Source organism: Trichoderma breve, chromosome 3 (genome assembly GCF_028502605.1).
Source record: "Trichoderma breve strain T069 chromosome 3, whole genome shotgun sequence".
Classification (NCBI taxonomy): Eukaryota; Fungi; Ascomycota; class Sordariomycetes; order Hypocreales; family Hypocreaceae; genus Trichoderma; species Trichoderma breve.
The window spans coordinates 1,435,767-1,450,592 of NC_079234.1; the positions used below are offsets into that span (position 1 = coordinate 1,435,767).

General features: G+C 49.7%; 4 protein-coding genes across 4 annotated transcripts; 1 reads left to right on the plus strand and 3 right to left on the minus strand.

Moving 5' to 3' along the window:
- Nucleotides 1-2,828: 2,828 nt before the first annotated feature.
- T069G_04872 (anaphase-promoting complex, cyclosome, subunit 4 domain-containing protein) lies at nucleotides 2,829-5,469 on the plus strand (the record flags this gene model as incomplete). Its single annotated transcript, XM_056172082.1, has 5 exons — nucleotides 2,829-3,069; nucleotides 3,149-3,461; nucleotides 3,539-4,130; nucleotides 4,197-5,106; nucleotides 5,195-5,469. 5 exons carry the CDS (start codon nucleotides 2,829-2,831, stop codon nucleotides 5,467-5,469), a joined length of 2,331 nt encoding a protein of 776 aa, XP_056028940.1.
- A 246-nt stretch (nucleotides 5,470-5,715) lies between these two features.
- Nucleotides 5,716-7,040, minus strand: T069G_04873 (gtr1/RagA G protein conserved region domain-containing protein; the record flags this gene model as incomplete). Its single annotated transcript, XM_056172083.1, has 4 exons — nucleotides 5,716-5,903; nucleotides 5,952-6,574; nucleotides 6,637-6,738; nucleotides 6,802-7,040. The coding sequence occupies 4 exons, from the start codon at nucleotides 7,038-7,040 to the stop codon at nucleotides 5,716-5,718; spliced, it is 1,152 nt and encodes a 383-aa protein (XP_056028941.1).
- A 2,106-nt stretch (nucleotides 7,041-9,146) lies between these two features.
- On the minus strand, nucleotides 9,147-11,523 carry T069G_04874 (subunit of cleavage factor IA pcf11 domain-containing protein; the record flags this gene model as incomplete). Its single annotated transcript, XM_056172084.1, has 6 exons — nucleotides 9,147-9,527; nucleotides 9,591-9,786; nucleotides 9,844-10,127; nucleotides 10,293-10,700; nucleotides 10,758-11,228; nucleotides 11,362-11,523. The coding sequence occupies 6 exons, from the start codon at nucleotides 11,521-11,523 to the stop codon at nucleotides 9,147-9,149; spliced, it is 1,902 nt and encodes a 633-aa protein (XP_056028942.1).
- A 1,406-nt stretch (nucleotides 11,524-12,929) lies between these two features.
- T069G_04875 (uncharacterized protein) lies at nucleotides 12,930-13,727 on the minus strand (the record flags this gene model as incomplete). Its single annotated transcript, XM_056172085.1, has 1 exon — nucleotides 12,930-13,727. One exon carries the CDS (start codon nucleotides 13,725-13,727, stop codon nucleotides 12,930-12,932), a length of 798 nt encoding a protein of 265 aa, XP_056028943.1.
- Between the last annotated feature and the right edge of the window lie 1,099 nt (nucleotides 13,728-14,826).

A 14,826-nucleotide genomic window follows, 5' to 3' on the forward strand; every position in this document is an offset into this window, starting at 1 on the left:
TACTTGCACCGATCAGACACTCGTGGGTGAAGAACAAGAGCATTGATACTATTGTTTCTAACTTTCATGGTATCTAAACTTAATGTGTAATATAGGAACTTCCTGGATCAGCAATGGGAGAATCCCACCTATCTGCAAATATATCGAACACCAAAACTCAGCCTAGTATCAAATTGGGCGACACAAGCACCCTCCAATTGAAGAGAAAGTACTCTCAAGTCTCTACAGCTGTGCTTCCCGCAAGAAAGACGGTTCTACGGCGCAAATTGACCGCGAAGGAGTCGAAACAACGAGCTTATGTACGAGAACAAGGGGTTTGTATTCGATGTCGTTTAACAGGAATTCAATTAAGTCGTTTCATATATAGATAGCCGAATGATGATTAACCATTTTTAGTGTTCAGGAGACACACCTTGTACTAGGTGTTTACGTATAAAAACCCCCAGGATTTGGATTAAGCCTTGCACAAAGGCCGAGTTCCTGGATATCATCATAGATTCCTCTTACTTTCCAGGTAAGTCAATTTCACGGTATATGAAATGTTTGACTATCTCATTGTAAGCTACAGATCAATATATTTTGCACCACTATCTCCTCTCGCCTTATCAACTTGGGCATACATTTTTGCCGGTCATGGATGTTCTGTTTCGTCTACCTCATATGAAGAGTTCTATGACCATATATACCGGACTAGTAGGAACAACAAAAATCCCACTTTCCTGGAAAAAAACCATCTTCAATTTATATTTATGCTCTTGGGAGAACTTCGAATTCCAAAATCGTATTGACTTCTCCCCTAGGGCAAAAAGGGTCATGCGTAAATATCGTTGTTTAAAAGGGCATTATCTTGACCGGTATAGGTCAAAGGTTCGTTTAATTTTCATGCTCGAAATATACGTACTGACTGTTCATAGAAAATCTTTCTAGCCTTTCTCAGTGCATCCATAAAGCTTGATTCTAAGATTGCTAAGTCTGACGGCGAGCTTTGGCACACACACTGCGCATCGATCTTTGGTGGCTATGTATCAGGGCGCTCGAGATACGATTCTTCTTCAACCTTCAACGCCTGTGCCTCAATCTATATAAGCTTAAACAAGAGGAATTAGAAGATTTCATCGCAATTGTAATGGACTTCTTAATTTTCACCCCGCCTTTTCCGAGCATTCGCTTTACAGCCCTTAATAGGGTGAGATTAAATGGATTATTGTTTTATTACCCATAACATAAGCTAACCGCAGAAACAATAAATCAGAATATTCCTCACCCAGTCTCGGTGGCGACAGAAAATGATTATATCGATCGAAATCGTCGTATTCGCATGGCCCTCTGGGTTTACGTATCTATCGCAGTCCGCAGACTTGAATCGTGGTCTAGCCCCCGGTGTGGTTCGCATGCCAAATGGCCAAGGCTTTTTTGGAAATATTTTCAACCGTATTTTGAAGCTTTTGAGTCAAAATCACACGATTTCGAAAATCGGTTTGGAAAATCGCTGCTCCAAATGGCGCTCCATACACTGTCGTTGCGTGACACTGACTGGACTCCCTTCACCGACGACCAAGAAGTTAATTTTGGCAAATGGCGTGGGGATATACTCGCGGTAGATGTCAAGCGAAATAGTTACTATATACTCACCAGCACGCAATTGAACGACCTCTCCATGAATATTGATCAGTTGGTGGAGGGAACACTGCTAGATGGAGGCGATGAAGTAGCAGACGAAGGCGAATCAGGTATCACGTTCTCCTTTATTTAGATATATATCTTAGATAAACAGCGCTATCAATACATACCTCTTCACAAATCCGCATACACAATGGTGCAAACTGGACCAAAAAACCCAATCCTTCTTGCTGGAATGGGTCTGACCCAGCAGCATCCCATACGTCGGCGTGCCCTTGATAGAGACAGAGCTGCTGCTAACCTTCACTAGAATAGTGACATAGCCAGGTGCCATCAAGTCCTGTAATTGACTACTGAGCAAATCTGCCTAAGCTGTTAAATCCTTGGCTAACTGTCGCCACACAAGCTGCCATTGCGTAGCTTTTGCCAAGCATCCGAAACACGGATATCCCCTTGTCGAACGGTTTGCGCGCAGTTGGTGTTGATGGGATTGCAAAAATGAAGCCAATTGTGGTGATTGTGATGTTTCACGGATACTGGGAGAACTCTTACTAGCCATTCACGGTGTTCGCCTCCGTGATGGCCTAGAGGCTAGAGTGAGTTCGTAGCCCTTATAGATTGAGTTAGGTTGATGAGAGACAAAAAGGCAAAAAGAAACATACAACAGCCGGTGTTCGCTGATGGTCACCCACTCAACTACTAATCTGCCTCTCATTGGCTTGACTCTGGGGGAGCAGACGGGACCCCGTATTTTCCAATGGATATGGTCGTATGTGCTTGGTTGTAGTGTTAATCGTCTTATAAGTGCTACGGTGGAAGGAATACAAAAAGGCAAAAACATACAACAGCCGGTGTTCGCTGGTGGTCACCCACCCAACTACTAATCTGCCGGTTAGTGGCTTATCTATGGGGGAGCAGACGGGACCCCGAGTTCTCCACTACCTATGGTCGTATGTGCTTGTTCTTTCTTTCCGCTACATTATATCGGAACTTTCTCTAGAAAATGCTGCTTCTTCAAGAAGCAATGGCTCGCAATGTCTTGCAAAAAATACAGCGCGATGTGCCCGCGTCTTCGCCCGTGATTCCAGACAGTCGCCAGTCTGCCTCTTCATATGTTGCACTATGCCCTGAATTCCGCAAATGTCGAATTCTCATCTTGCATTGCACATGAATAACTCTTCTTTCGGGGAATGATTTGAATCGCGGAAATGGCGCGGCCTGAGCTGGAGCTGGAGCTTCTAGGCGAAACTGAGCTCCAGACAAAAACGCCTGCGGGACGGCGCTTCCCTGTTGGCTGTCCAACACTGGATCTGGCGGCAACATGGGATCAAGACGATAAAAACCTGCTTGTGTATCGACCGCCGGATCAGATCGTGTCCAAGATCCATCAGGTTGCTGCTCCAGGCGAGGCGGCGCCTGAAGTGCGTGCTGTGACTTGGAGACCAGATGGTAAACACCAGCTCTCCCTTCTTTATTGCTATATCGGACATCTTGTGTTCTCAATCTAACTCGTGCTGGAAAATAATAGGCCAATTTCTCTGTTTAGGCTGGAGTGATGGCGTTGTGCGGCTGATGGGCCTGGAAAACAACAAGGCTGCTCACCAGATTCCGGTATGCGACAAGGCTGAGACCGCAATCACGCATATTGGCTGGTCAACCGCCATCATCGCCAGCAAGTCAGACAGCGCAGTCTCCAGCAGACTCGGGGATGAAATCACCAAGGGATGGGCTGAGCCGGGAGGCAAAATCCCACTTGATCTTCCGCAGGAGCTGACCTTTCTGGAGGTTGAGACGGCGCTTCCCAAGATCAGCCCCTTGCCAATGAGCAGTGCTGGTGCAAGGTGAGTTTTCTCTTTTATTCATGTTATTCCAAGCACATATACATATGAGTAGCATCTCTAACTCTAGCATAAAATAGCGAGGATACCACTGTTTTCACACTCCGCAGTGGCATCGACTTTCTCTTTCGAACCCCCAAGCGGGACACTTATGACCAAGTCAATGTCATGATCGTGGGCACCAGCGACGGCAAGCTGCAGCTGAGCATCTACGACTCCTTCATCATCGGCACATTCCCACAACCAGCACTCGATTCGTCCGCATCAGAATTATCTGGTACGATTCACATGATACACCACGCATCTCATCCACAGGTGTCGACGCATTCTCTCATCTACGCAGAAAAGCAAAATGAGCCCCAGGAAGTCCACCTCGTCCCCATGGACTTGCCATTCCTTTCCTTCTCCCCCATCAACTTATCTCTTTTATCCTCCAAACTCACCACACTGCAAGCACTGCTACGATACCTAAAGCAGATATCCCTTCACATGCAGGTTGAATGGAAAAACGCAAGAGAGCTCCCGTCTCGCTTCCTCCGCAGCGTCCAGGGAGGCTTGGAGGAGATGAGCAGTGGCCCCAAGGATATTGTCTCAGCTCTATTTCACACTGCCATAACCGGTCATGCCTACCCAGCCGTAAAGGAATGGCTCGTCGACAGCCTAGCAGAACGAGTACGCATACGCCTCGCTCCCCCCACCCCCAAAATACTCGCATGCTAATAGAAGCCATATATATAGGGTCATAAACGCTGGGACAAGGCTGTCGTATCTGGCCTCGAAGGCCTCCGCAGTCTCGTCCATCAGCACCTCCTCCCAGCCCTCGAACGCTGCTCCATCATCCTCAGTCGCCTCCGTGGCCTAGCCCGCTTCTACAACGACCGCGAAGACATTGGCTTATCCATTCCCCATCTCAACCGCGTCCTCGACATCGTCAGCTGCCTCACCTTGGTCGGACACAAAGTCCTTATCCACACAATGGACGAACTCCAGCATTTCTCTGCCTTTTCGGCATGGCTCCGCTTCCAAATCGATCAACTAGCAGGACCCAGCACGGCAAATGACGAACTAACCGACAAGGAAGCCATGATGGATCATTCCAAAGTCCTAACTTACATTGAGCGCTACCTAACAAACAGCCCGCTCGACATTTTCCTCAACGAGTTCACCAAGGAAGACTATGACTCTGATTACAACTTTATCGAGAATGGTCCAAAGCTCCTCGACGTCTTGGACAAGCAGCTGAAGAAGCACGAAGCCGGCCAACCCGCCATGAAAGCCTTCCCACACGTCGACTTCCTCGTTACCTATGCCACGACGTGGTCAAACAAAATCTTTAGCAGCATCGCCGAAGCCAAGCGGCGCAGCGTTCGTTTCGGCAACCCGGTGAAGATGTCTATCGGGAATCCCATTACCAAGATGGACATGAAGATGTGCAGCTCCGATAAGCGGTCGGGGACCGTCTTCACAGCACTGGCTTCGCAGCAAGATCCCAATAAGGTGCATGTTTTCCGGGTCGACATGACGATTACAAACGGCATCAGCGATAATCAGCCCGCTGCAACCTGCGTCATCGACCTCGCTTCTCGGTCGCTGGTGGACTTGAAGTTCCTTGACGACAAGACACTTATTCTTTTTTGTACCGATACCGGTATGTTACACTTTCTCTTCCTTCATTCTCTCTATTCCTATCCTTTTCAGATTTGCCTTAGTGACTAACACACTCCCCCATCACGTAGATAATACTCCTGCCATCCTTTCCGTTCCGATTCAAGACGAGTCAATACTCTCCTACAACCCTTACAATGCCGCAAATCCTGCTCAGTTGTCATCCGTAACATCAGCCGAACACTTCCCCAAGTACAGTCTGCCCGCCAGCCACCACAGTCTCCGGCCCATTAGAATAGAAGTTCACGATAAAAGTCAAGTTAGAGGGGATCTGCCTGCCAGGATTTGTCTTTTGGGGAGCAACCGCACAACGTGGCGGACATATAAATTTCCGTCCGACGGTTAAATTGTTCTCCAGCGTGTTGCAGGCTTCTCCATTTCAAGCTTTGATACATCATTTAGAGACTTGGGGCTCATGAGAAACGAATAGATAGTTTTTCATTACGAAAAATGGCAAATAATTCAATGACAACAATAATCTGCAAAGAACTATTTACTATGAGGCTATAAACATTGCCCTGCCCCAGATTAACCAATAAAACGCCAAGCTACAGCCATTGTCCTAAGTCCCCATACAGCCCAACAACCAACCTCATTTCTTGGGCTTCGTAATGTCAAAAAACTCCGTCAGCCCTTCCACCACCGCCTCGACATTCATATTGACCAGCGGCATCCTATCATACGAATCATCCGTCATAATCGCCACCAGCGCAAGATATCGGTCGACTTCGCGTAGCATGATGGGCTTGTGGCTATCGTGTAAAACGAGGCAGCTCTCTGCTGTCGAGCAACCGACTTGATCCTCTAGTTTGGCATTGAAGGGCTCGCCCTCGAGGCGTTTACGGCCTTCGTCGCTGCGCTGCCACGTCCCATAAATCTCAGTGATATCAATAATAACATCGATGTAGTCGCTGCAAATCTCGTAGCTGGCCATATCAGCCGTCGCGGTGTCAGTGGCAATGTAAATCTTGGAGAGCACATCGAAGAGGTAGGCTTTTTCGAAGCGACACGTTCGGCACAAGTTTGTGAGCATGGACTCGAGCGTTCCAAGACGGGGGATAAGCTTCTGAATAACCTTGCTAAAGGCCTCGAAGATTGAATGGTTGTAAATAGAGGTGAGGTGGAAAGTAACAGGAGCATTTTCGAAGCCATGGTCGGACAGCTCGTCTTGAATGCGAATAGTAATGTCTCGCTGTATATCTAGCTTGTAGTCGTCTGAAAGCCCATCTACTTTGTGAATAAACACCTCAATGTTGATGTTGGGATATGTGCGTTGCAGAGAGAGGATGGTGATGTTGAGGCGAGCAACAGCCTCGAGATAGTCGTCCTGGGCATCAATGACCCAGATCAAGGCGCCGATTTCGCCAAAGATGGCCTCCATGTCGAAGCTGGGGTTATCAAAGACGTCAATCTGGCCAGGAAAGTCCCATACTTGAAAGTCCATAAAGGATCTTTTGTCCTCAACATGTCAGCTAGGAGGGTTGGCAACTCGTAACGGGAGAGGAGAACTCACGCCATCGTATCCTTTTGTATTCGTGCCGTTGACTCGAGAAACAGGGTCTCATTAGGAGCAAGCTTGTGAAAAACCACACTAGAGATGGATGACTTTCCGCTCCTATCAATGCATTCATCCGTCAATGGGGCTTTTCTCATGACCTCCTGTGACAAGATGACCTACCGTCTCTGGCCCATCAACAACAAACGGGGCTTCCCCTTCTCCGGCACGCCGCCGGCTGCGTCTGCCGGTTTCAGCGCGCCTTTTAATACCGGTCCTCGGTTGTTCTGCTCGTAAAGAAGCTGAAGTTTTAGCCTAGCCGGACTCATAACACCTGAACGAGCGGGGGAGCGACTGAGGGCATCGAGTTCAGCAAGCTGCTTGTCTGCAGGCGAGCCGTAGATGGGGGGGCTTAGGGACATGATTGATGATTCGCCCTCTGGTGAGAGAACACGTTGTCTGCAGCTTCAAGATATGCACTCTCTTGCTCCACGCTTGTGAAGAGTTTGACTTGTGCAGTTGATGCCAATGTACGCAAGGAAAATCCTCCGTAGTAATATCCAAGCTGACTGATGGTTGCCGGCAGTCAACTAGTAAGCTGTCTCTGTCTCTCTCATCATCTCTCTGACACACGCACACAGCAGCAGCAGCTACCTCACCGGTCTTGTCTCTGCGCAGCCGTGGCTTGCTTGCCTCAGCACACGCGCAGCACAGCTAAGCACAAGCCTCGAGAGTCCCCCGTCACAGGAAAGCAAGAACAAGGGCCAAAGCCTCAACCTCCGAGCACGGTTGCAGCGCAATCAGGCATCAAGGTGACACGAGCCGTCACACGGGCTGCTCGGCTCTTGCATGCTGGCCTCCTGCTGCCGCGGCCCAACTTGCCGGCTGCCCAAGCGAGTCGAGCCAGAACCATGTTCACCGGTGCCCACTCGAGCTGCAAATGTCTCTGTCATCCCACGTCAAAAGAGGGAGCAAGATCCGGGTCACGAGCCAGGGGGGAGAGGGTCTCAGGTATCAGATGTTTGCTTGAAACCAGGCTAGGGAAAGGGCAAGAAAAAGAAAAGAAAAGGTGAAGGCAAAAAGGCAAAGGGCAGCTTGTAGTCCGCCATCAACAAGAGACATAGTGGGTGACACACAAGGACCACGGCGAGAGCTCACTGGAGCAAAAGCCCTGCCCTCTTGCGTATGACAAGGCGCTTATCGAGACACACGCATGCACCTGCAAAATCCTCTCGCATCGACGGCTGAGAAAGCCATAAAAAGCAGAAGCCCGCGAGCGAATGGAACGAAGCAGAAAATGCCAAATCTCACCTCCATGCTGTAGTGCGAAGGGAAGTCGGAACAAGGCCAACGAGCCAATCGAGAAGCGCGGGTCAGAAGCCGGCCAGCCCCGACCTGCAGCAATCAAAAGATAAAAATAAAATCAAGAAACTCTGGTGCCTTCGCGTCGGTGTCGCGTGTCGCTGCCGGGGGGGTGGGAATGGACTTCTTTTCGCAGGGGAGAGAGGCTTGGGAGTGGTTACAGCTGCATTGGTTTGGTTTGGTTGAATCCAATGGATGGGATTTGGCGATTGACGGATCGACAGCCGGTGGATGGGAGTTGCTTGCGTAGGTAAGCAGCTTTTAGTGGCTGGGGCAGAGCGGAGTGCGCTAAAACTGTTTGCTCGCACCCACTGTAGCGTCGGTGCTCAAGCGCTGTGGGGGCTGCGGGTTAGTGCATGATGGTGCTTTTCCCAGGTGCGGCTGGGCGCTAAAAACGGCGCTCCAGTCCAGCTTCCAGGTTGCCGTGATGGCGATGAGCATAAGCTTGATCCTTCAGGTTCAGCCTCACGGGATGCGTTTCGTGTCTGTTTAATGGACATGACAGGTACGATGATGGCTGCCGGCCTTTATTTGCCGTCATTGGATGTAATTCAGGAAGCTAAACTTGAGAAAATACGAACAAATCATCACTCAGAGCCCAATAGCCAGTCAAAGTATCTCCACTAATAACATATGAGTACACACGAGTACATCACCAACATCATTCACACGTAAGGTACCTAGTATCTACATCATCGGCGTGAATACAGTTACACAAAAGAATTCATATCAAACGTACTCGTATTTCTTCTTTATTTATAAATATACTAAGCTATATGCCCGTTTTCCTTAGAAAATGCCTCTTATATCCCACGCTTGGCTAGCCACAGTGGTTGATCCGCCTAACATCACCACATCGTCCAAAAAAAGGAAATGGCAAAAAAAGCAAGGCCAAAACATGCCCTCCCAATGTCTCTTCGCTGCTCTTTATATCTTTTAATCAATGGTATATTCCGCAAGTCTCCCGGCTCAACTGAAATTAAATGTCCGCAGAAATAGATTCATGATCCGCAATGCATCCAAACGCCATTCCATGTTGGTTTTCCATGTGCTTCGATCAAAGGTAGACAGCCCTTGGCATCCCATCTCCTGACGCGGTGCAGTTGGTTGCCCGCGCCAAACAAGCAACGCCTCATTTCCGCCGAATAAACAATATGCCCATGTCGTTACACAAATGTCTTCTGTACTCTAATCTTTGGTGACGTAAGACCGGTCTCTGCTTTTCGCTTTCCCAACACCGGCTCGGGCGTGCGTCGTGATAAACCGGGTGTAGATTCTCGATCTCTGGTTGCCTCGGCACGGCATGAGGCGTGATATGCTCGGTTGCCAACCAAGACCGTGTCAAGCCATACCCATTCTTGCACGGTGTCAAACCACTTGTTCTCAAATCTCTCCTGGCAGATTGGGCACACATTATTGATGCCGCTGCTTGAATCCGGCACGAGAATGTACTTGGGGCCCTCCGAGTCCTTTGATGCTTGAGCAGACTCCTCTTTGGAGGATACATCGTGTATCGCATCAACCGCTTCGCGAGCCTTGACCCAATCCTGCATATCAAGTCAGAGTCTGCCTCCCTCTGCGGAAATTACTCTTAGGGGAAAGAAACTTACCTGCTGGTCCACATACCAACTCCGATGTGTGCCTCGTTTCTCCGCTTCCGTGCTTCGTTGGTGCACTTTAAAATGCCAGTCCATATGAGCCGTCTTCTTCCTTCTCCCCTCTTCATCGGTCTTGAATCGCCGCCCACACTGCGTACAGGGAGGTCCCAGGTCATCATACAGCGCGGCGACAGCGTCGGGGCGGAATCTGCATCATTTTGTGAGCAAATCATTCGTAAAGTCAAAGCATTGAAGGTCGACTTACTGTAGCTTTAAAGCGGCCGAATCCAGTCCAGCAGAGCCACCCAGTACGTCTGCGCTAGAGCGACCAGAATCTGGCTTGTGAGCAGCCAGCAAACTAGCAATGCTCGCTGAAAGGCCTGGAGGGAACATGGAGGGCGGCGGTGGAGGAATTGGCGTCGGGATTTGAGCCGGCATATTTGGAGGCGTAGCAGGTGGGAGCATTCCTGCTGCCCGAAGCTGATCTAACAAGGACGAGGCATTTGGGACAGGAGCTGCGGCTGCCCTGGGTGGCTCGATATGGTTCATCTGTGGTGACCGTATGGGAGCACCAGCAAACGGAGGCTGGGGTGTCGTATTCCGAGAGTTGGCCGACTGCATGCTCAACAAGGCCGCCATCGCCCCTTTCCCAAGCAATGAGTCAAGGGTCACTGAGGCAGCAGACTGAGCTGCTGGCACAGCTGACGGAGTTACAGAAGTTGAAGGAGGGTGCACAGGAAGCGCCAGTGGTGGCGCCGTCGCTGGTGCTGGAATAGGGGGTGTAGAAGTCGCAGAGTTACGAGCCAGAGGAGCCCTCATCGTCACGGCAGCAAGTTCTGTTACTTTGTTTTTAATGAGCTCAAGCTGGTCTGGTGGCAGATTCGAGTGTTGTACAACGCCCTGAAGGTCCAATAGAGCTTTTAATCTGCTCTGGACACCGCCATCATGTGGGTTCTGCGAGAACTCGGCCCTCATAGCAACAATCAGGTTTTGAATGTCACTGTTCAAGGTCTCTACGCTTATTCCAGACGGCAGAGGTAGACCTGAACCATACGCTGGATGGAAGGGAACAGGGGTTGAGTTGTAAGAGCCCGTGGTGGATGGTGGGGGATAAGGAGCGGGCTATACGCAGACATGTTAGACGAATATCAAACACATTTCATATTGAGAAAGACTGACCTGCTGCCCAGGGTGCGGTGCATTGCCGGGTATTGGCTCACCAGGGTGCCCTCCGTTGGAGAACGGGTGAGGTTGAGGCGGAAAATTCCCAGCTGGGCCTGGAAATCCACGCATCCCCGGCGGCGTCGGTGTGTTTCGATGAGGGAACATTCCTGGGCGAGGCCGTCCAGGTATGCCACCCTGACCCTGCTGCGGCATGCTCGCTGCTCTGACCTTCATCAAGGCATTCTCGATCGGCCGTACCAGCTCGTGTGAAAAGACGGGCCGCGTGTCCATTGATCCAGGAACAGGATCCTTCCATGTTTTGAGCATCTCCTCCATCTTCCTGCGTATGCTGTGATCAACCACCGCGTATGATTCCATGAATATCTTGAAGAGCGATCGACCGAAGTAGAGCGTATACGGAGTGCCAACATTCTTGACAATCGAATCCATGACATAGAGGGCGGGCAGTTTCTTGTTCGGTGGCGCCTATAGTAGTTATATATGAGCATATGAATATTCAACAAGAAGGAGAAGGGGGGAGAAAGAGAAGCGGAAAGAGAGCATCGCATCACAAAGTAACTCCCATCAACCAAACACGCCAAATAGAATGTCCTCCTACCTTTAGTATGTGCTGCTGCAGAACATCTGCAATGGCCAATGCATGCTCAGTATTTTCTCTAGCAATTACTGTCAAATTGCTAATTTCAAAGCGCATATTAGATGAGAGATCCTCCAGGGCAAGGCGATAGTCCTCCGCCACTTCGGCCCCGTCAGACGACATTTTGAACTGTTTTGCCGATAATGCAAATAATATTCTTAAGAAAACAAACAGACGGTCTCGTGACAATCAGATGCGTTCAGGGAGAGGGAACAAGAAGTAACGGTGCTTGCGCAGAGGCCCCAGCAGAAAAGACAAAGAAAAACGCTGCCGCCTTGAACAAGAGATATGAAGCTAAGTTTCGTATACCAGGCAACGAAATGAAAGCGGACACAATAATCGCACGTTCAGGAGGGGGCGAAGTTTACTCCAAGAGATACTGATCCTGGCCTTCGCCGTCCTCAACCTCTAAACCCAACCACAAACTATCGTATAGAACCTTGAGAAAGCCCTCTTCAGCTCTGCTTCTTGATACCACCGAGTTCACTCGCCGCGACTTCAAACACTATATCCGCAGGCAAGCCTACGCTAGAATGGCCCCCTGGGGTCTGTTGGATGCTGCTGAGATGCCGCGACAATGGCTACTTCCAATGATTAAGTCGAATGCTGTGACGCTGTGGCGAGAAGACGTCTCCTGCAGAGGCGTGGAGAGGCGAGCGAGGACAAGTCGTCCGTCTGGAAATGCGAAATGCCGAGGTTCTAGGGTGCAGTCTGGTTCCCATCTGCAGAGAGAAGGCTCACGCCGTCACAAGAGCAGCGTCAGGTCGCCAGAGCTATCGTTGAGGAGGGAAAACAAACAGAGTTGGATGGGCAGATGGAGCGATTGCTTAGAGGTTGATGCTAATCTGGGGTCACGTGATTTATCAATTATCGCATGCCGCACGGGCCATTGGAGGTGAAGCAGCTGAGTCGGTACCTTTGTAGAGACAAATGTTTCTGAAGAGCCGAGATCTAAATCAAGGAAACAATAGCCGCGTGGGCGCATTGTTTCGCGACGACGATGCAGATAATGCAACAGTTTAGCTCTGTTCGTCTATTTCTACAGTAAATTCCATCCCTCAGATCGGTTTCTTTACGCATGATCAGCAGTTATGTCACTTACTTGATCACGTGCCCACGCGACTTGGCTCGGTACGTCCTTTGATGTCACGAAATGCAGGCAAAGATCAAAAAACATTGAAGGGTGTGTACAAGTCACGCTTCTTTCAAGATGTTTTCTCTTTTATGATATAATTTTTTTTTCTCGCATTGAATCATTGCTAAAAATCACTCTTTAAAAAAAAAACTGCACATGCAAACAAATCAGAAAGATCATGTCCAGCCCTCTTTGGGGTATCTCAGTATTATCAGCCCGCGCTTATTCCCAGCCCTCAACGCCCTTGATCCATTCGTCCAAGTCTCAGACTGTCATTAGCCATCACGAGGCCATGTTCCTTTCTTTTTTCCATTTATTTTATTTTTAATTTTCTTTGTTCCATTTTCCCCTTCGAGAGGAAGAGGGCCCAGGCTCTGCCTTTGTTTGACTGCAATCAAAACCGTGACATGTTGGCCTCAGAATACCGACTGCTGCGAATACTGCGACTGTTCATTGGGTGCAAAGCCGTGTCAGGGCGCTTGAGTCCTGGAATAATAGGACTGTCGCTCTGTGCTTCGATGTCACGGGCCGGGTGGCTAGTGTAGGGAGGGCTGATCTCGGGATGTCCATTCGCGTATTCGTCCTTTTCCTTCTTCCAGAACATGGAGGCAATCTTGCTTCTGTACTTTTCGTTTCTGATGGGAGATGCCCGGATAGAGTTGTCGTATTCGGTATACTGGCGTTGCGATTGAGCCAGCGAGCCATTTGCTCGAATGTCGCGAGACGTAATGCCTTCTTTTCTATCACACCAGATAAAGGAGCAGACGACGTTGAGAAAGCCAAAGATGAAGGCCAGGATGCCCGCAGCCAGCACCAGCGATGACAGGGCAGAGGACATCTTCAAGTCGTGATTAAGCATTCCCAAGATGTTGCAGCCGATGATGATCATTCCAAAGCCCAGCCAGCTAAGTCCATGGTGGTCGGACAGGACGGGCCACATGCGACGCAGGTAAACCTTGATAAATTCCGCAAATGCAAGTTCCGAAACAGCGAGTAAAGAGCAGAAAACGGAAACGAAAAAGAGAGTAAAGCACTCAAAGATGAAGTACGGCTTGTTCTTTTCGACGTTGATGATCAGGATCCAGCAGGCGGCGCCGGCAGTCAGGAGGGTAATAACGGTGGCCACTCGAAGAGCCTGGAGAACGACCAGCCCAGCGCCTCGGAGAGCCGGTGATTTCATGAAGCCAGCCATGGTAATCGTAATCGCTCGTGAAAAGGTAGTTGTGTTGGAATGAGTGCTACAGAAAATGGTCAGCCGGGGGAGTTGGACGGTTGGTCGGGCTGAAATACTCACTATGAAGAGGCTTGAACAGTAGATGCTGCCCGTCAGTGAATGAATGTGAAACGCAACAGTTCAAGCAGTGTATTGCGTTCAAGTCGTGTAGATTTTGGCGACAGAACAAAGCCTAGTAGATGCACAGAGAGAGGTCGAGAGGATGAGGGAACCAGCCCGGTGGCGATGAAGATGAAGAGTATGAAGAAAGGAGAGTGGAAGGAAAGCTAGAAAAGAATGTGAAGCTACTAGAAAACGATTGGAAAGAAGCTTCAATATCTTTTCACACAAACACCATTGTTAGGCAAGACAATAAGAAAAAGAAAAGTGATGGGCAAATCCGAAAAGCACGCTGGAAGAAACGGTGTGGACAATCTGAAGAGAGAGGCTCAGCACTTCTTTATTAAGAACTACGCACCCAATCGATGCCAACCACAACACGGCCGCTTGCCGCCCTCACGAGAGAAGCAAAGACAAAGCCCCTGCTGCTGAAACAAAGCACAGCTGGAGAAAAAGTAGCGCTCCTCTGACGCGCATCCAACAGATCATGGGGGCGCTCGCAGCAAACAGCTGGCCGTCGTCTCATTCACAGCTTCAGCCAAACACCCGCCAGCCTCCAAGGCCAATCGTTTCCCGCAGAACCACTCCAGCAGGCCAGGGGCCAGAATAGAAAAATAGAAAAATATTAGCCGCGCCGAGAACAGCTTGTTTCATAAGCAATCCGGCCGCCATCAATGGCCGCGCTTGCAACTCCGATCAAGCTCCAGAGCTCCTAATCAGAGCCGCGATCCCACCTCACCTATGCAAGCCCTGTCAGAGACTACTGCCACGCCGAGGGTCTGCAAATAGCAGCATCGGGCCATGATGAGATAATGCGTCGTTTGACAAGATCCAATGAAGTCGCGGCGGCAAGCGGCCGAGAAACAGGCCATCCGTTGGGAGTCTTTGGTTCCATCTCAAGGCCGGGATTGTGAGGCGGGTTGATTGGCTGCGAATGCGCGTGTAAGTGTTTCAGCAG